Raw genomic sequence first — 21,546 nt, 5'->3', positions numbered from 1 at the left:
AAAACCACTTGGCCTTATATGTGAGAGTTTATTTGTGGGTTCTCCATTCTATTCCTTCAGTCTATTTCTCTTTCTTTATGACTCAGTATCATATTGTTTTGATTACTATAGCTTTGTAGTAAGTTTTGAAATTGAGTATGTGAGACCATATAAATTTTAGATGTTTTTTTCTATCTGCAAAAAACACCATTGGGATTTTGATGAAAATTGCATGGAATCTGTAGATTGCTTTCGGGTGTTATTGACATATTAACAGTATTAAGTCTTCCAGTGAACAGGAACAGCCTACCCTGTTCCTTCATGAACAGGGCACTCACTGTGCATTTGATGTGTATTTTCCTGATGACTAATGATATTGAGCATCTTTTCATGTCCTTATTGGCTATTTGTATATCTTCCTTAGAGAAATGCCTATTCAGATCCTCTGCTCATTTGTTTTCTATGCCCATTGTTTTTTGTTTGCTTGTTTGTTTTTTTGATGCTTGCTTTTAAAGTTTATTGACAACTGTTTGGTCCCAACACACAAAACAGCACTTGAACCACAGAAAAAGTGTTCAAACAAAGTAGACAGTTAAGAAAAACATCTCTTCCCCCAAGCTCAATCCAAACAGTGCAAGATGGGAAATGGGGTTTTGGTGATAACTTTTGTCTTTTTTTAAACAGATAAAGCTAATCTGGTATATCTTTCCACCCAGAAATAAAGAATTTCACTGTTTTAATTCTCATACATCATTTTGTCACATCATTCAATTAAGCCTCTAGATAAAAAAAAATGGATAGCAATTGGACTGGCCATTGTGGAGTACATTATGAACACAACGAGCTTTGCTGTATTCTCACATCTTCAAACAGCAATTTTTGGAGTCACACACGCGTCCCAGGCTGACTGGTGACTCCAGTGAACGATTCAACCACACCCACACCACAGCACACAACTCTAGTCTCTTCTTTGTCTGTTGCCCAAAGAAGCTGCTCTTTGAGGCTCTTCCTAGTAACTTGTAATTGTGCCTCTTACATCTTTAAGGTCCACATTCTTTACCTTCAAGCAAGACTAAAGTACCTGTCCAGTTTTCCCAGCACCGCTTATTGAAGAGGCTGTCTTTTTTCCATTGTATTCTCTTTCCTCCTTTATCAAAGATAAGGTGACCATATGTGCGTGGGTTTATCTCTGGGCTTTCTATCCTGTTCCATTGATCCGTATTTCTGTTTCTGTGCCAGTACCATACTGTCTTGATTACTGTAGCTTTGCAGTATAGTCTGAAGTCTGGGAGCTTGACTTCTCCAGCTCCATTTTTCTTTCTCAAGATTGCTTTGGCTATTCGGGGTCTTTTGTGTTTCCATACAAATCGTGCAATTTTTTGTTCTAGTTCTGTGAAAAATGCCATTGGTAGTTTTACAGGGATTGCATTGAATGTGTAGATTGCTTTGGAGGTTATAGTCATTTTCACAGTGTTGATTCTTCCAATCCAAGAACATGGTATATCTCTCCATCTGTTTGTATCATCTTTAATTTCTTTCATCAGTGTTTTATAGTTTTCTGCATACAGGTTTTTTGTCTCCTTAGGTAGGTTTATTACTGGGTATTTTATTTTTGTTGCAATGGTAAATGGGAGTGTTTCCTTAATTTCTCTTTCAGATTTTTCATCATTAGTGTATAGGAATGCAAGAGATTTCTGTGCATTAATTTTGTACCCTGCTACTCTACCAAATTCATTGATTAGCTCTAGTAGTTTTCTGGTAGCATCTTTAGGATTGTCTATGTAAAAAGTATCATGACATCTGCAAACAGTGACAGTTTTACTTCTTCTTTTCCAATTTGGATTCCTTTTATTTCTTTTTCTTCTCTGATTGCTGTGGCTAAAACTTCCAAAACGATGTTGAATAATAGTGGTGAGAGTGGGCAACCTTGTCTTGTTTCTGATCTTAGTGGAAATGGTTTCAGTTTTTCACCATTGAGAACAATGTTGGCTGTGGGTTTGTCATATATGGCCTTTATTATGTTGAGGTAGTTTCCCTCTATGCCTACTTTTTGGAGAGTTTTTATCATAAATGAGTGTTGAATTTTATCAAAAGCTTTTTCTGCATTTATTGAGATTATCATATGGTTTTTATCCTTCAGTTTGTTAATATGGTGTATCACATTGATTGATTTGTGTATATTGAAGAATCCTTGCATTCCTGGGATAAACCCCACTTGATCATGGTATATGATCCTTTTAATGTACTGTTGGATTCTGTTTGCCAGTATTTTGTTGAGGATTTTTGCATCTATGTTCATGAGAGATATTGGCCTTTAGTTTTCTTTTTTTGTGACCTCTTTGTCTGGTTTTGGTGTCAGGGTGATGGTGGCCTCATAGAATGAGTTTGGGAGTGTTCCTCCCTCTGCTATATTGTGGAAGAGTTTGAGAAGGATAGGTGTTAGCTCTTCTCTAAATGTTTGATAGAATTTGCCTGTGAAGCCATCTGGTCCTGGGCTTTTGTTTGTTGGAAGATTTTTAATCACAGTTTCATTTTCAGTGTTTGTGATTGGTCTGTTTATATTTTCTGTTTCTTCCTGGTTCAGTCTCGGAAGGTTGTGCTTTTCTAAGAATTTGTCCATTTCTTCCAGGTTGTCCATTTCATTGGCATGTAGTTGCTTGTAGTAATCTCTCATGATCCTTTGTATTTCTGCAGTGTCAGTTGTTACTTCTCCTTTTTCATTTCTAATTCTGTTGATTTGAGTCTTCTCCCTTTTTTTCTTGAGTCTGGCTAATGGTTTATCAATTTTGTTTATCTTCTCAAAGGACAAGCTTTTAGTTTTATTGATCTTTGCTATTGTTTTCTTCATTTATTTCTGATCTGATCTTTATGATTTCTTTCTTTCTGCTAACTTTGGGGTTTTTTTGTTCTTCTTTCTCTAATTGCTTTAGGTGTAAGGTTAAGTTGTTTATTTGAGATTTTTCTTGTTTCTTGAGGTAGGGTTGTATTGCTATAAACTTCCCTCTTAGAACTGCTTTTGCTGCCTCCCATAGGTTTTGCATCATCGTGTTTTCACTGTCATTTGTTTCTAGATATTTTTTGATTTCCTCTTTGATTTCTTCAGTGATCTCCTGGCTATTTAGTAGCATATTGTTTAGCCTCCATGTGTTTGTATTTCTTACAGTTTTTTTTCCTGTAATTAATATCTAGTCTCATAGCGTTGTGGTTGGAAAAGATACTTGATAGTATTTCAGTTTTCTTAAATTTGCCAAGGTTTGATTTGTGACCCAAGATATGGTCTGTCCTGGAGAATGTTCCATGAGCACTTGAGAAGAAAGTGTACTCTGTTGTTTTGGGATAGAATGTCCTATAAATGTCAATTAAGTCCATCTTATTTAATGTGTCATTTAAAGCTTGTGTTTCCTTATTTATTTTCATTTTGCATGATCTGTCCATTGGTGAAAGTGGAGTGTTAATGTCCCCTACTATTCACCGCACGTTTGTGGAGAACCTGGTGCTAAACCATTCTTAGACCACCTGCTTCTGGGTCAGGGTTTCGTATGTAACAGAGCAACTCCCTCGGTGCAATCTATTGAAAGTCAGCCCTTGACACAAGGGTTTGTCGAAAGATAATAAAAAAAAAAAATTTAAAGTCCCCTACTATGATGATGTTACTGTCAATTTCCCCTTTTATGGCATTGAGGTGCTCCTCTGTTGGGTGCATAAATATTTAGAATTGTTATATCTTCTTCTTGGATTGATCCCTTGATCATTATGTAGTGTCCTTCTTTGTCTCTTGTAATAATCTTTACTTTAAGGTCTATTTTGTCTTATATGAGAATTGTTACTCTAGCTTTCTTTTGATTTCCATTTGCATGGAATATCTTTTTCCATCCCCTCACTTTCATTCTGTATGTGTCCCTAGGTCTAAAGTGGGTCTCTTGTAGACAGCATATATATGGGGTCTTGTTTTTGTATCCATTCAGCCAGTCTATGTCTTTTGGTTGGAGCATTTAATCCATTTACATTTAAGGTAATTATCGATATGTATGTTCCTATTACCGTTTTCTTAATTGTTTTGGGTTTGTTTTTGTAGGTCTTTTCCTTCTCTTGTGTTTCCTGCCTAGAGAAGTTTCTTCAGCCTTTGTTGTAAAGCTGGTTTGGTGGTTCTGAATTCTCTTAGCTTTTGCTTGTCTGTAAAGGTTTTAATTTCTCTGTCGAATCTGAATGAGATCCTTGCTGGGTAGAGTAATGTTGGTTGTAGGTTTTTCCCTTTCATCACTTTAAATGTGTGCTGCCACTCCCTTCTGGCTTGCAGAGTTTCTGCTGAAAAATCAGCTGTTAACCTTATGGGGATTCCCTGTATGTTATTTGTTGCTTTTCCTTGCTGCTTTTAATATTTTTTCATTGTATTTAATTTTTGATAGTTTGATTAATATGTGTCTTGGCCTGTTTCTCTTTTGGTTTATCCTATATGGGATTCTCTGTGCTTCCTGGACTTGATTGACTATTTCCTTTCCCATGTTAGGGAAGTTTTCGACTATAATCTCTTCAAATATTTTCTCAGACCCTTTCTTTCTCTCTTCTTCTTCTGGGACCCCTACAATTCGAATGTTGGTGTGTTTAATGTTGTCCCAGAGGTCTCTGAGAATGTCCTCGATTCCTTTCATTCTTTTTTCTTTATTCTGCTCCCTTGCAGTTATTGCCACCATTTTATCTTCCAGCTCACTTATCCGTTCTTCTGCCTCAGTTATTCTGTTATTGATTCCTTCTAGAGTATTTTTAGTTTCAGTAATTTTGTTGTTCATCATTGTTTGTTTGCTCTTTAGTTCTCCTAGATCCTTGTTAAATGTTTCTTGTGTTTTCTCCATTCTGTTTCTGAGATTGTGGATCATTTTTACTATCATTACTCTGAATTCTTTTTCAGGTAGGTTGCCTGTTTCATCTTCATTTATTTGGTCTTGTAGGTTTTTACCTTGCTCCTTTGCTCCTTTGTCTGGAACATATTTTTTTGTCGTTTCTTTTTTTTTTTTTTTTTTTTTTGATGGGTGGTGCTGTATTCCTGTCTTACTGGTTGTTTGGCCTGAGGTGTCCAGTACTGGAGTTTGCAGGCAGTTGGATAGAGCCAGGTCTTGGTGCTGAGATGAGCACCTCTGGGAGGCTTCACTCTGATTGATATTCCATGCGGTCTGCGGTTCTCTGTTAGTCCAGTGGTTTGGACCTGGAGCTCCCACCACAGGAGCTCGGGCCCGACCTCTGGCCCAGGAACCAAGATCCCACAACCTTCATGGCACAGTAAAAAAGAAAAAAAAAAAAAAAGGAAGAAAGAAAAGGAGGAGCAGTACAATATCAAAGAATAAAAAACAAAATAGAATTAGAAAGATAAAAATTATATTAGGAAAAATAAAACTATAATTGAAACAACTGCAACATGGTAAAATAAAGCCACAACAGAAAAAAAGAAAAAAAAAAGGGGAGGTGGGAAACAAGCCAGAAGGAGAGAACAATAACAAAGTATAAAGAATAAAATAAAATTAGAAAAATAAAAGATTTTTTAGGAAAAATAAAAATACAAAAGGATCAACAACAATGAATCAACAAGGTAAAACAGGAAAATGTAAAAGAGGAAAAAAAAAAGCCTTGGCTATGGGGGTGGGGTTTAGGCGGGGGCTGGAACTTAGGCAGGGGCAGGGTTTTGGGTGGGGCGGGACCTAGGTGGGTGGGGGGGTGACATTTGAGCATGGGGTGAGGCCTAGGCAGTGAAATGCTCAAGTGTGAGCAGGGCCTCTGCTTAGGACCCGTGCAGAAGGGGAGAGGCAGCACGTGGAAAGGAGGGCCTCTGGGGTGTGGGGTTCCTGAGTTTGGAGGTAGCGACCTGAGTGAGGGTGTGTGGGTGGAGTTTAGGCCCAGTGCATTCGAGGGGGTCTCAGAGGGGGTCTCCGAATGTAGAGGTGGGGCCCTGGGTGGGGGTGTAGGGGCGGGGCTTGGGCTCCATGGTCAGAGGATTAGGCCCAGGAGCCCAACAGGTTCCCCGGTGCCTAAGTGGACAGGGAAAGCACTAGCCCCATTCCCTTCTGTTCCTTCACACCCCTCCCCTGCCATATCCCCCAGGGTCTCCCCCATCAACGCTGGACCCCTAACCATGGGTGGGTCCCACTGGGTGTAGGAAGTCCTCCCCTCCCCCAGCTGCCCCTCAGGGGTGCCCATCCTGTAGGTCCGGCCTATATTTTGCTCCCCCTTCCGTCCCTCCCACTCCCTCAGGACCCGCGCAGCTGGAGAGGGCCTCGGTGGGCAGAGGATCAGGCCGGGGATCTCAGCAGGTTCCCGGAGGCCCACGTGGGCAGGGGAAACCTGGCCATGCTCCCTTTTGATCCTCTGCCCTCCCAATAGTCCCCCAATTTCCCCCTTCAGGTGCGGGATCCCTTCCCCTCCCCCAGCCACCCCTTAGGTGGGCCAGTCCCATCCCGCCTCCGCTTCTCCTCTCCCTTCACTTCCCCCAAGCCCCACATCCTACCCGGTTGCTGGGGGTCCCTCCCATCCCCTTAGGTGTCCGTGGTCCCCCTCCGGTGCCTGATAGGTGCCCTAGTTGTGAGGAGACACAAATTCGATGTCCTCCTACTCTGCCATCTTGACTCCGCCCCCTCTTTGCCCATTGTTGAATCAAGTTGTTTGGTTTTTGTTGCTGTTGAGTAGGAGTTCTTTATATATTCTGTATACAAGTTCCTTATCAGATGTATGATTTGCAAATATTTTCTCCCATTCTCTGAGTTGTCTTTTTACTTTATTGACAGTGTCTTTTAAAAAACAAAAGTTTAAAATTTTGATGAAGCCCAATTTGACTATATTTTTCTTTTGTTAGTCATGCTTTTGAGTAACAAAGAATCCAAGGCCAAATCCAAGGTCATGAAGATGAACCCCTATGTTTTCTTCCAATAGTTTTATAGTTTTGACTCTTACATTAAAGTACTGAGTTAATTTTTGCATATGGTGTAAAGTAAGGGTCCAGCTTCACTCTTTTGCATATGCCTATCCAGTTGTCCCAGAACAACTTGTTGAAATGTCTACGATTCTTTGTATTCCTTTGACCCCTCCACCCACTGCAGTCTGACCTTTGCTACTACTACTGCCCTGAAACTGCTGTCACCAGGTCACTAATGGCTACATTTAATGTGCACTTTTCAGTCCTTTCCTTTTTGAAATACCCCTTGACTGCTGTGGCTTCCCACCCCCTAGCTTTCTCCCGCCCCTCTGGCTCCTTCCGCTCAATCTCTGCCCACCCCCAGCTCCCGGTTTCCATTTTCAGCCCTACACACACTACCTGGGTAATCTCATCCACTTTCACGATTTCACTTGCCACCTAAGTACTGATTTTCCCCAAATACTTAACTCTCCTGACTTGTTATTTGCAAATCATATATCTGATGCGTGATCGATATCCAGTATATATACAGAACTTCTACAACTCAGCAAAAAACCCACAAACCATCCAGTGAAATGAATAGACATTTCTCCAAAGAACATCTCAAACTTAGCATTTCCAAAATAACTCTTCTCTGCTTCAAATTTGCTGCTTTGTGTGTGCTACATCTGTACATGGCACCCCATCCATGGCGATTTCCCAAGGGAGAAACTCAATTTATATAAAATAAAATGCAACCATTTAAAGTATTCATTTCAATGAGTTTTGATACATTTATGTACTTGTGTCACCACCCCTACAGATAAAACAATGAATTTCTATCTCTTCTGGAATTTCCTATGTGCCCCATCCCATTCATTCCTTTCTCCACTGCTGGCCCCAGGCAATGACTCTCTGCTTTATTCTTAGAAAGATTAGAATTTCTTTTCCAGAGTTTCATGTAGTTGGAATCATGCAGTATGGTATATACCTTTTTGAGTCTGTCTTCTTTCATTCAGTGTAATGTTTATGAGATCCATCCATGTTTATCCATTGCTTATATATATTTTGTTAAATTTACTTACGTATTCATTTTAAAAACTTACTGTAAATGCTATTTTAAAAATTTCAAAGTTCGATTTTGTTTATGTCTAGGTTATAAAAATACAATCTATTTTTGTATATTGACTTTGAACTTCGTGACCTTGCTAAATTCACTTTTAAGTTCTAGCAGCTTTTATTTTGTAGATTCCTTAAGATTTTACACATATATAATCATGTCATGTTTGAACAAAGCCAATTTATGTGCTTTTAATTTCTTTTTCTTGCCTTATTGCACTGACTGGGACCTCCAGGACAGTGTTGAGTAGAAGTGGTAAGGGCAGATATCCTTGCCTTGTTCTTGATTCTAGGCAAAAAATATGTCTTTCAAGTGTCATATTAGCTGTAAGTTTTTCATAGATGCCGTTTATCAGATTGAGGAAGTTGCCTTCTATTCCTATTTTGTTGAGAGTTGAATAGATGTTGAATTTTGCCCAATTTTATTTCTGCATGTGTTTGTCACATTGGAATCATATGACCTGCTTTGGCCAGTGGATGCCAGTCACAGGCATCTCTGCTGGGCAGGAGCCAGTGTAGGATTTGCTACATCATTTCTCCACGGCTGCAGTCATGGTAGAAGCTCCTGCTGAGACGAAGCACTGGACATGAATGTGAGCAAGACATGAACTTTTGCTGAAATAAGCCACAAGACTGGGTGTCTGTTTATTGTGCATTATGGCTTAACAGAGAAGGTTCTTGCCCTCAGGACAAACTCTTTGCCTTCATGGATCTTACATTCTAGTGCAAGGGAAGCAGAAAAACAAATACACGTTATAATGTCAGGTAGAGATGAGTAGAATGAAGAAAACAAAGCAGATATAGCAGGACACAGGGATAGAGAATGTTTGAAATAGGGGTATTGGGGAAGAAGGTAACAGGTGAGCTGAGACCTGAAGTGAGGGAGGGTCTGTGAGGTGTCGGGGGAAGGGTGTTCTAGGTAGATGGACCAGCCATGCTCAGCCCTAAGACAGGAATTCCAGATTCTTCTGGGCACGGAGGATTGTGACAGAGCTGGAAGAGCCATCCTCGAAAAGGAAGCAGAGAAGGGCACACCTACCCAAGGGGCCCTGTGGCCCATTCTGGGTTTGTGGGAACCAGAGAAGCTGTTGGACAGCAGATGTCTAGTTGGCGATGGTCTTGTCATACTACTTATACACCAGTGTCCCTCAACTCCTGGGATTTTGAACAGTGGGGCCGGGCAAGGAGGAAAAAAGGAGTCACTGAACTTCTTCCTGACCTTCAGGCACAGAGGTTTGTTTTCTCTAAAAAAACCCATGTGACTGACCTTTATTAGGTAGTTCATGACCATGAATTTCCTGAACATTATCTCCACCCTAAAACTCTTCAACAGCTTGCTACTGTTCTTAAGAAGAAGCCTAAACTCAGCCCTATTGTCAGGCTCACCTCCTGGCTCCTCCTTCCCCTCACAGAATTCTGCTTCAGTCACACTGGGTCTCTTTCAGTTCCTGCACTGAGACGTGCTTTCTCTGAGCCTTTGCAAAGGCTGTTCCTTCTGTTAGGAACGCTCTTCCTCCCTACTCCTGGCTCACATCCCTCAGGACTCAGTTGAAATGTCAGTCCTCCTGGGAGGCTTCCCAGACTAGCTTAGGTGCTTCCATCAAATGCCATCTTAGCATCTTGTCCTTCTATGAACATAGCACTCACCACACTGTATTGTAGCTTTACAAAGTTATCAAGTTATTCAATATAGAGAAGTATAAAAAATAACATAGAGAGCACCCATAAATCTATCACCCTACCTAAGCAATAACTTCGCTGGCTGAAGCCCACTGTGAAGCTGGCCCTCAACATTGTGCCTCCTCCCTATTCCCAACCACGGCTTAAATTCAGTGTTTAACTTTCCATATGTATCTTTATACTTTTATTACACATGCATATAAGCCTAAACAACATATCTATTTTGCTTGGCTTTACCCTTTATGTATGATATTACAAAGATATTTCTGCAACTTGCATTTCCCCCTCAGCCTTATTTTTGAGATTCATCCGTGTGGACACAGGTAAGTCTAGATCATTTCTACTGCTGTATGCATTACACCACAATTCATCCATTTTCTCCACTGATGGACATTTAGATCATTTACAGGTTTTTGCAGTTTCAAACCACTCTGCCTCAAGCATGACTGGATCTGCCCTTCATACGTATGATAGTTTCCCCCGGCGCAAAGCTAGGAGTGTAACCGCGGGGTCATCGTGCCTGCGCGCCTTTAACTTCATCCGGGACTGGCAACCAGCTCTTCCAAGTGGTGCTAACACACGGTGGCTTTTATGGCTTTTATGTCGCAACTCTCCCTCTGGATAGCAAACGCCTTGGGGGCTGGGACTCAGAGCAGTGGACAGAGGACACTAACACCCGTTTGTATGGCGAATGGCTGGACGCAGGGATTCAGCGGAATGTCGCTCAGCGGGTGGTGAGGGACCGCGGAGCGGCGGCTCGGGGCCTGCGGGGCCCTCTTTTCACGACGCGATGCGTCTCTCCCAGGACAAAAAAAAAAACCAAAACCCTGCGCAGCTGCTCCGGGCGCGGTGACCCCCACCTCCACCGGAAGACCCGCCCCCCTCTCCGCCCCCCGCTCCGCCCCCGCGGTGGCTCGCGCACCGCCCCCGGGACCGAGCGCCGGGGGATGACGGGAGAGCGGCCGTTTGCGGCCGAGCAACGCGGGTACCAGGAGCGTGGCGGCGGAGGCGGCGCGGGAGCAGCGGGCGGCATGAGCAGGGCGGGGGGCGCGGGCCGGGCGCTGGCCGCGCTGCTGCTGGCCGCGTCCGTGTTGAGCGCCGCACTGCTGGCCCCCGGCGGCTCCCCGACGCCAGGTGAGTGCGCCCTCCGGCCGGGCCCGCGGGGCGGCGACTGTCCCCTCCCCGGGGCGGCGCGCGGGACAGCTCGGGAGGAGCAGCGCCCGGAACTCGCGTGTCGTTTCCGCCGCGCTGTCGTGGCGGGGCCGGGTCTCGTGCAGAAGGCCGACCCGCGGGAGGACGCAGGAAGGCGGGAGCGGCGCTCCTCGGGCTTCAGGGAGTGCCTTTGACCCGGAGACCTGTCGCCCCCGAATGCAAAGCTGATCGGAGCCGGGCAGGCGCCCCCCTCCGTCCGCCGCACGGAGGGGTTGCGGGGGACCCGCCGGAGCCGCGGCCCGAGTGCGCAGCCCCGTGCGCGGCGGGACGGAGAGGCCTGGTTGGCTGCGCTGGGCTCCGGGGTCACCGCGGCCCGGGCCAGGGGCGCAGCGGGAGCGCGCGGGAGGCGGCGGGCGCGGGAGCCGGCGGCCGAGGCGCGGGGTCGGATCTCGAGCGAGCCTCCCTGGCCCGCTGGGTGGTTCCGCTTCCATGATGATGGGCGGAGCGCCGCGGCCGCGGTCTGCAGGGGGACCCCGGACGAGGTCGACGGCCCGGGAGGGCTCGGCGGGGACGGTGCGCATGTCCGGCAGGGAGGAGAGGAGAGCTGAACCTCGGCTCAGCGAGCGTTTCCCCAGCTTGCCTGGTCTCCGAGCTCGCCAGGGAAGTGGAAAAAAAAAGGCGAATTCCAGGGCCTCCTGCTAGACCCTTTGGACGAGGACCCAGGGCCCTAGAAGATCTCAGTCCCAAGCCCCTCCCCAGGGGATGCTGTGGTCGGAGGTGGTGGGATCAGCGAAGGGCAGCAAACCCGGTTCGGTCAGTGTTGGGGAAGGTCTCCTTATCACCTGGGTAGCTGGGGGCCACTTGCCTCTGCTCCCTTCATCCCATCACCTTTGTATCAGAACGCGGGGGTTTTGGTGTCAGCGTATGTGGTTCAAACTGCCCCTCCTCCTCAATCAAAATGTTGTAGGGAGAAGACAAAATCAATTTTGAAAAAGCATCTTGGCTGATTATGTTTAATACAGTGTCTCCCCCGCCCCCGAGCTCAGTCTCGTCACTCCCTCCCTTTTATAATCGAGGAACAGACCTCAAGGGGTTACATAATCTGCCCTGTCACAACTTGTCAGGGACAGATCCCGTACAACGCTCTATTTTTGTGCTTTAGCATCCGTTAATAATGATAATTATTTTAGGAAAAAGGTAAGTTTCTAAGCAGTGATTCTGTGTAGTGAGGGAGAACGTACTAGTAGCGTTCTGAAGCCATCCACTCCAGAACCTTCACAGAGCAGTGTTGCCAGGTCAGCCAGGCTTTTAGTGCCACCTGGAGGCCAACTTTGGGCGGGACAGATTCCTACTAAGAACTCCACCTTTATATGATTTATGTACTCAAGTTTACTTGAAAAGAAAAAAAAAAAAGTTAAGTAGACTATGTCTTTGAAAATATGCTCAGCAAAGACACTTACGAGCAGGGAGCTAGAACCAGAAATTAAATATTTGGAAATGAAGTAAAAGCCTAATATGCGAGCAGTACAGTTACTTGGGCACTATTGAAACGTGACTTTGGTTGGTTTATTTCCTCACCAAGACATTGTAGACAGGAAGAGGGAATTGTCTGTTGTATGTAATGCTCCTTGAGGCTGCCCTGGTATTTCTTTTTTTTTTAAAAAAAATTTATTTGTTTATTTGGTTGCACTGGGCGAGTTGCAGCAGGCGAGCTCCTTAGTTGTGGCATGCAAACTCTTAGTTGCAGCATGCATGTGGGATCTGACCAGGAATCGAACCCCGGGCCCCCTGCATTGGGAGCACAGAGTCTTAACCACTGCGCCACGAGGGAAGTCCCTGCCCTGGTATTTGTAAGTTCAGCTGTTGGCAGCTTTTTCTAGAAACGGAGCATCAGTTTCAATTTCGGCGTCATATTGGATGGCTTAGGAATTTCGTCCTTTGTGTTTGTGTGTGTGTGTGTGTGTGTGTGTGTGAGTGATACAGACTACAGACTCACTGGGTTTTTAAAAAATTTATTGTATTGAACTATAGCTGATTTATAATGTGTTAATTTCTGCTGTATGGCAAAATGATTCAGTTATACGTATATATACGTTCTTTTTCATATTCTTTTACATTGTGGTTTATCACAGGATACTGAATATAGTTCCCTGTGCTCTATAGTAAGACCTTGTTGCTTATCCATTCTATATATAATAGTTTGCATATGCTAATCCCACAGACTCACTGGTTTTTTTTAAAAATGCTCAAATAATGCAAAAAGGTACAAAGGTGTCAGAATCCCCTGGCCTTACACTCACAGTGTCTGTTGCTGTTGTTTTGGGGAGGATAATAAGTGTTGATGAGGGTGTGGAGAAAAGGGAACCCTCCTACACTGTTGGTGGGAATGTAAATTGGTGCAGCCACTATGGAGAACAGTGTGTAGGTTCCTCAAAAAACTAAAAATAGAACTGCCATATGATCCCCAATTCCACTCCTGGGTATATAACTGAAGAAAACGAAAACATTAATTCAAAAAGATACGTGCACCCAATGTTCATAGCAGCACTATTTACAATAGCCAAGATATGCAAGCAACCTAAGTGTCCATCAACAGATGAATGGATAAAGAAGATGTGGTATATATATACAACGGAATATTACTTAGCCATGAAAAAGACTGAAATAATGCCATTTGCAGCAACATGGATGGAACTAGAGGGTATTAGGCTAAGTGAAATAAGTCAGAGAAAGGCAAATACTGTATGTTGTAATTTATATGTGGAATCTAAAAATAAAATGAATGAATATAACAAAACAGAAATAGACTCACAGATATAGAGAACAAACTAGTGGTTACCAGTGGGGAAAGGAAAGGGGGAGGGGCAAGAACAAGGGTAGAGGATTAAGAGATACAAACTACTATGTATAGAATAAATAAACTACAAGGCTATATTGTATAGCATGAGGAATATGGCCAATATTTTATAGTAACTTTAAATGGAGTATAATCTATAAAGATTTTGAATCACTATGTAGTACACCTGAAACTAATATATTATCAGTTTAATATATTATCAGTTTAATATATTAAACTAATATAATATAGCTAATAAATCAGCTATACCTCAATTTAAAAAATACAAAAAATAAATCATACTGGTTGGGCAGAGATTCTGATTTAATAGGTCTGGGGTGGAGCCAGGGCATTGGTATTTTTTTGTTTTGTTTTATTTTAAAATTATTTATTATTTATTTGTTTATGTTATTATTTTATTTATTTATTTATATTTTATTTTTGGCCGTGTTGGGTCTTTGTTGCTGCATGCGGGCTTTGTCTAGTTGCAGCGAGCGGGGGCTACTCTTCATTGCAATGTGTGGGCTTCTCATTGCGGTGGTTTCTCTTGTTGTGGAGCACAGACTCTAGGCACAGGGGCTTCAGTAGTTGTGGCATGTGGGCTCAGTAGTTGTGGCTCCCGGGCTCTAGAGCGCAGACTCAGCAGTTGTGGCGCACGGGCTTAGTTGCTTCGCGGCATGTGGGATCTTCCTGGACCAGGGCTCGAACCTATGTCCCCTGCATTGGCAGGCAGATTCTTAACCATTGCATCACCAGGGAAGTCTGGTTTTGTGTTTTTTTTTACCTTGCCAGGTAATTCTGATGTTCAGCTAGCATTAACCCTTCATACAACCTTATATAAAATAATATTGATGAAAAAAAAAAAATAATAATAATATTGATGACAATTAAGAGCTTTCAAAGTCTGAAATTCACATGGAAAAATTAAGCATGAAATAAGAACCATATTCCACCCACCACTGAAGACTCATAGAAGTATGAATAAAAACAGTAGTTACTACAGCTCCGAAGGGATGATGCTGTATAGAACAATTACGGAGGAAAAGGTCAACAGCTAGTGACTATAAATTTGCAAATGGAAGCTCTCAAACCTGAACAAGGGAAATGAAAAAGAGAAATACTTGAAAACATTATGACAAGTATGACAAAGGATTTAATATCACAGGGGCTAAGTGGTTAAATAAACATTCCAACATTTCACAGGAAAGGAAAGTACTGATAGTCAACATTTGGAAAACATGTTCAAACTTGATCATTGTTAGTTCAGAACTAAAATAATAAGGAGTTTATATTTTCTATACATCAGGCCAAAAAGCAAGGGGAAAAAATTAAACTGGCCCAGCTGCTAGGGAACAGATCTGCTTAGTCTCAGGAGACTGGGAGCATAGAGGTTAGGTGCTGGCCAGAGTGGTGGGTCAGTCTGGTGGGTGACCTCTCCAGGCCTCCCATACCTCATCCGGAGGCTGGAGACACCAGCAGCTGTTTCACGAGGCTGTTGGGACCTGGAGCACAGTAAGTGTGTCGTTTTCTGTGTCACCTGGGAGCCAATGAACACCACAGTCGTCTTTATAAACCGGCACAGCTAAATTAGGAGAGGAATTTGGCTAAACATATCAAAAACTATTTAAAAAGCTATTTTTGGTTGAAAATTTCACTCCTGGAAGTTCATTCTTAAGGAACTATGTTGAAAAGAGAGCATGTTGATTTTCAGATGTCTATAGCGCCATTTTTATATAGGATATAGCATCATTTCTTATAATTGGAAGAAAGGGGAATGGGGGGAAATTGGAAATAAGGTTAAATGAAAAGAGAAGAAACAACTTTTCAAAATAGTTAACCACATGTTCCTGATTCTGACGAAGCCCGTGTTGTCCCCTGCATTGGTTGGATGTGGCCCAGATCATTATAATCATCATTTGTCGAACACTTACTTTGTTTGAGGTTCTGTGTCAAGCACTTTGCTTGTGTTATCAATTTTAGCCTCCCCAGCAATCCTCCGAAGCACACACTGTTATGATCCCTAATTTATTGATGAGGACACTGAGGCAGGGTGGGGTCCAGATTCAAGTTGGCCCAACGTGGAGTCCACACACTTAACCCACCATGTTATACTCCCGGTCTCGAACGCTGCTTCCACTGGCCCCTCGCCATAGGGCGACGAAAGAACAGAAAAAGTGACTGATGAAGCTTTGTTTAGCCTGGAGGGGAAAAAAAGCTTCAGTAGATTATTAAAAGTTATATACTCTGTGTTTTGTCTTCACTGAGAGCTAAATAAGGGTAAATTAGGATAAACGCTAAAAATGAGGGATTTAGGCTGGCTGCAGTGAAGAATTTTCTGAATTAACCAGATGAGGTACTGGGGAGCCCTGAATTAAGCTTTCACATTACAAAATATAAGAGGCTAGATTATTACCTTTCTGGTTGTGTTATTACATAGTTTCCCTTAACCCTTACACTGTTGGTGGGAATGTAAATTGGTACAACCACTGTGGAGAACAGTATGGAGGTTCCTTAAAAAACTAAGAATAGAATTACCATATGACCCAGCAATCCCACTACTGGGCATATATCTGGAAAAAACCATAATTTGAAAAGACACATGCACCCCAGTGTTCACTGCAGCACTATTAACAATAGCCAGGACATGGAAGCAACCTAAATGTCCATCGACAGAGGAATGGATAAAGAAGATGTGGTACATATATGCAATGGAATATTACTTAGCCATAAAAAAGAATGAAATAATGCCATTTGCATCAACATGGATGCAGCTAGAGATTATCATACTAAGTGAATTAAGTCAAAGACAAATATCAGGGCTTCCCTGGTGGCGCAGTGGTTGAGAATCTGCCTGCCAATGCAGGGGACACGGGTTCGAGCCCTGGTCCGGGAGGATCCCACATGCCGCGGAGCAACTAAGCCCGTGAGCCGCAACTACTGAGCCTGCGCGTCTGGAGCCTGTGCTCCGCAATGGGAGAGGCCGCGACGGTGAGAGGCCCGCGCACCGCGATGAAGAGTGGCCCCCGCTCGCCGCAACTGGAGAAAGCCCTCGCACAGAAATGAAGACCCAACACAGCCATAAATAAATTAATTAAAAAAAAAAAAAAAAGACAAATATCATATGATATCACTTATATGTGGAATCTAAAAATAAATGATACAAATGAACTTTTTTACAAAACAAATAAACTCACAAACTTTGAAAACAAACTTATGGTTACCAAAGGGGAAATGTGGGAGGGGGAGGAATAAATTAGGAGTTTGGGATTAACATATACACACCACTATATATATGTATATATAATAGGTAATTAACAAGGCCCTACTGTATAGCACAGGGGACTCTACTCAGTATTCTGTAATAACCTATATGGGAAAAGAATCTGAAAAAGAATGGATATATGGGGACTTCCCTGGAAGCGCAGTGGATAAGACTCTGCTCCCAATGCAGGGGGCCTGGGTTTGATCCCTGGTCAGGGAGCTAGATCCCACATGCATGCTGCAACTAAGAGTTTGCATGCCACAACTAAGGAGCCCGCCTGCCGCAGCTAAGGAGCCCACGTGCTGCAACTACAGAGCTGGCGAGCTGCAACTAAGGAGGCCACTTGCCGCAACTAAGACCTGGTGCAACCAAATTAATTAATTAATTAATTTAAAAAGAGAATGGATATATGTATATGTATAATGGAATCACTTTGCTCTACACCTGAAACTAACACAACATTGTAAATCAACTATACTCCAATATAAAATAAAAAATTAAAGAAAGTTTCCCTGTTTTTCTTTTGCCTAGAAGCTAGATGGTAATTTCTCTTTCATATAATATAACAGATATAAATGGCCCAGTTGATCTGGATGAAACACTTTGCTTTAACTTTAGCCAATAATAGTTCACTGTTTTCCTACCAAATTGGCAGACTGAAAGGTAGAAGATGCATCATCCTTATGGGACCCTAAGAACATCTGGTAAAGTGATGAGCTCTAAGCCCAGGGAATATGGAGCAGTGGCTCTTTCTGCCCTTCAGACTTACCCTCTCTCCTTCCCCGCCTCACGTCTGCCATGGAAACCAGGAGGTGCAGAACTCCAAACAAAAGTGATATCAGGCAGAGCTTCTCCGACTGTAAAGGGCGTGCAGATCCCCCAGGAACACTGCTGTTCTGCGCGTCCTGACTCCCTAGTCTGGGGTCCTGCAGGTTTTAAGAGCTGCCCATCCCAGCTCAGAGCTGAGTGATGTGGGCCAGGAAACTTGGAGCTTCGGAATCACGCAGATTGGGTTCACGTCAGTGATTTCACTGAAAAACTCTGTGGCCATAGGCAGTTATGTAATTTTTGTGAGCCTTAATTTCTTCATCCGTAGGATGGAGAAAATACCTAGCTCATGAGGTTGTCATCATTATCAAATAGAAGTTGCGTGGAGACAAACTCGGTGCCCCTCATACCTTAGTACTTGGTGACTGTAAGATGTGAATGGTATTGATTGAATCCTCGTTTGTAGTAGAGGCATGTGTGTGGAAGGGAACTGGGTGTGTGTGTGCATGTGCACATCCGTGTGGACACGGCATAAGGGACGAGAGACCCCAGGCATTTGAGAAGCTCTCCTGGGAAGCCGCTTTCCACTCTGATGCACTTTGTCTCTGACACATCTTTCAGGTGCCTTCTTTTTCTTTTTCTTTTTCTTTTTCTAATCCTTACCAGACTTAGGGAAAAAAAGGCGCTTAGAGCTGAAGATGGACCAGGCTTTGCTGCTCATCCATAATGAACTGCCTGGGACAAACTTGACCGTCTACTGGAATTTCGATCGCTGTTATCATGTAGGTGCCACGTGCTTGCTCACAGTTGTGTTTGCTTTGGGGCTAGTTTGATATGGCCCCAGTGCTGTCAGACCTGAAGCCCTTCACATGTTAGCTTCAGCTTTACGGGTGAGGAAACAAACAGGCTGGACAAAGACTCAGAAGAAATTCCGTCACGGAGGGTGCCTAGCAATGGGCAGCATCCTTTCTTTATCTTTTCCCTGCCCGTCTTTTTCAGACCAGTTTCTGTGATGAGCAAAATTGAGAGACATGTTTGTTTTGTTTTTCGTTTTTTTTTTAATGCGACAAGCATTCTTTCATCCCACAATAAGAGCATAAACCAGATCCGGGCCTCTTGCTCATTCCTGCCACCTCTTACAGCCTGTGCCCTCAGAGCCATTAATCAGGGGCCTGGAGTGTGACAGGGCAGCCACACCACTGGTGTTCAAGTTGCAGAGGGGTGATGCCCTAGGATGGGGTCTCAGCAGGATAGTCACAGTCCCTTTTGGAGTCCATTCAGTTTGATCCCTTATGAAGCCTGAAGTGATAGACGTGTTTTATTTGACTCCTCTGCCCACTGCATAACCCTCCTGCTGGACCAGAGAAGGAAGGAGTGAGACACCGGGGGGCAGGGCGGGGCGGTGAGGGCCACGGGAGGCTTACGCCGAGGCCCTTCTGACGATAAAGGATTTTATCTGAAGGTGTTGCTCCTATGCTAGACCTTGTTGCTTTTTCAGGACAGGGCTATTCTTCCATGTAAAATGAAATACTCTTTACTTCCAAATTAAGAGCTTCTATGTACCACCTTCAGAGGAGGAATTTTAATGGATAGTGACCTGTTTAGTGTAAATAGCTTTTTAAAAAAGAAAACAAATTTAAAAAGTCCCCAGTGTGGGTATCAGCTAGAAGATGATGGAGCAGTACATGACACCTCCTTTAAAGTTAAGTGAAACACAACATCGGTAATATTAAAAAGGTAGGTCAAGACCAAGAAAAGGTTTATCACAAGAGGGACCTAAAAGGACCTTAAATTAAGTAGAAAAAATTGATAACTTCAAAAATATCTGTAATGTATTTAACAAAACATCAATCATGTGTTGTCAAACGAGACTAAACACAAACGGCAGAGATTATACTTTCTGCAATTTCATATCTCTGCATAACAAAAACAAACTAATAGGAGAGAGAATACAGACATAAATGTCATCGGAAAACCAAGAGATGGTTTTCTAAAATAAAAGTCACACATACTCAATAATGGCCTGTATGGGAAAAGAATCCAAAAAAAAGAAAAAGAGTGGATATATGTATACGTATAGCTGATTGACTTTGCTGTACACCTGAAACTAACACAACATTGTAAATCAACAATACTCCAATAAAAATTTAAAAAATTAAAAAATAAATAAAAGTCACAATTGATAAATTATTGATACATTTAAGGGAACAATGGAAATTAATAAAATTAGAAATTATATGTCAACAGAAATTAAAATAATTATGGTCCAATGAACAGTTAAGACTGATCAATTTAAAGTACAAAAATTGATTGATTTCCTTCAAAAAATATAATATGAAGATTGACTTAAGAAATTGAGGACATAAATAGATCAGCAACTGTTTAAGAAATCTGGAAAGTTGTAATGAATTTCTCTACCTAAAAATAGGTCATTTTTTCCTGCATTTTCAAATAATAAATAATTCTTAATCTATATTAACTGACCCTAAATATAACAACAATAAAAAAAATGATGGCTTGGTATCTGATTCGTTCTGCAGGGTGTTGATCTTAAAATCTAGCCAAGACATGATAGAAAATGCAGGTCAATCTTTCTAATTAATGTGGGTGTAAAAATCTTAAACTATCAGGTAGAATAAGTTGGCATATTGAGAGATTTATGATGACTTATATTTTCATCTTGAAGAATCTGTAAGAGGTCGTATATATGGACAATGATAAAATTTTAATGGGAAAATTATAGGCTAAATGGAGAAATAGCCAATGCACGCTGATGTGACACCTAAACGTAGGAAAAATGGCAATACTTCCCAAATTAGTTTATACATTCAACACAATTGCTTGTGGATACCTTATAGAAGCTGCATAAAAATAATTCCAAAATGTCTATGAAAAAAATAAGTGTGCAAGAGAATCAGAGGATGGCCCAAAAGGAGAACGGACAGTACGGAGACTTGCTGTGCCAGATAAGAAGTATCACAGAGCACGGTCGTGAACATAGCCAAAAAAGAGAAATGAAGACCAACAGGCCAAACGAAGTATAAGAAGTAGAATCTAATTTACGTAAGAATTTAACAGCTAAAACCATGGGAAAGGTATTTAGAATTATGGGATACCATCTATCAAATAACCCAAGTGGATTCAAGTTAAAAAAAAAAAAACCCACAAATTAAAAAAATACTAAAAAATGCAGAATACATTTTTAAACTCATGAAGCAATAGAAGAAATAACAAACCAGAGTAGTATGACTCTGTAAAACTTTAAAAACAACAGAACATAATAAGATGAAAGCACTAGAGTGGGGAAGTGTTTGAGAGAGTTAGAAGTTTAATGTTACGGTGTACGAGGACAGATTTCTAAGATTCTGTTTGAGGGAATTGAGTGTCTACCAGGTGGTTCACACCATAAGGAACATAAAAGAGCAAAAGAAAATTGAATTATTTAATCTACTTATAATTTAAAATGTAATCTTAATGCTGTGGTATCATAAACACCTAGTACCTGAACAAAAGGAAGAATGATATGAAGTCCTGGTAAGGCTGATGAGAAATAAATCTATTGTAATTTTTCTTCTGTGAGTGCTATTTGGCCACGTGTAACAAGAACCATTAAAATGATTATTTTTTTAATCCAGTAATCTCATTTTTGGAAATTTGTCTTAGGGAAAGAATTTAAAGGAATGAGAACATCATGTGTAGATCTTTTAAAGCAATATAATTTATATAAATTATAAATATAAGTAGATTTATATTATTATATATCATATAATTATATATCTTCCAAAACAATATAATTTATATAAGTTATATACAAAAAGATAAAACGAGCTTTGAAAGCAGCCTAAGTATTCATAGCGATAGTATTTGATGGAA

At 42.0% G+C, this 21,546-nt stretch overlaps 1 protein-coding gene across 1 annotated transcript in view; it reads left to right on the top strand.

Annotated features, from left to right (window-relative positions):
* Nucleotides 1-10,602: 10,602 nt before the first annotated feature.
* The window catches only part of HGSNAT (heparan-alpha-glucosaminide N-acetyltransferase), a 50,181-nt gene continuing 39,237 nt past the window's right edge, over nucleotides 10,603-21,546 (top strand). The window contains exons 1-2 of the mRNA XM_036838668.1: nucleotides 10,603-10,789; nucleotides 18,340-18,455. Of these exons, the coding sequence (XP_036694563.1) occupies nucleotides 10,603-10,789; nucleotides 18,340-18,455 (303 nt within the window). The remainder of the gene's footprint in view (nucleotides 10,790-18,339; nucleotides 18,456-21,546) is intronic.

The sequence above is a fragment of the Balaenoptera musculus genome, chromosome 21 (assembly GCF_009873245.2).
Source record: "Balaenoptera musculus isolate JJ_BM4_2016_0621 chromosome 21, mBalMus1.pri.v3, whole genome shotgun sequence".
Lineage (NCBI taxonomy): Eukaryota > Metazoa > Chordata > Mammalia > Artiodactyla > Balaenopteridae > Balaenoptera > Balaenoptera musculus.
The sequence above is the reverse complement of the archived record's forward strand: the minus strand, read 5'-3'. Positions and strand labels throughout refer to the sequence as shown.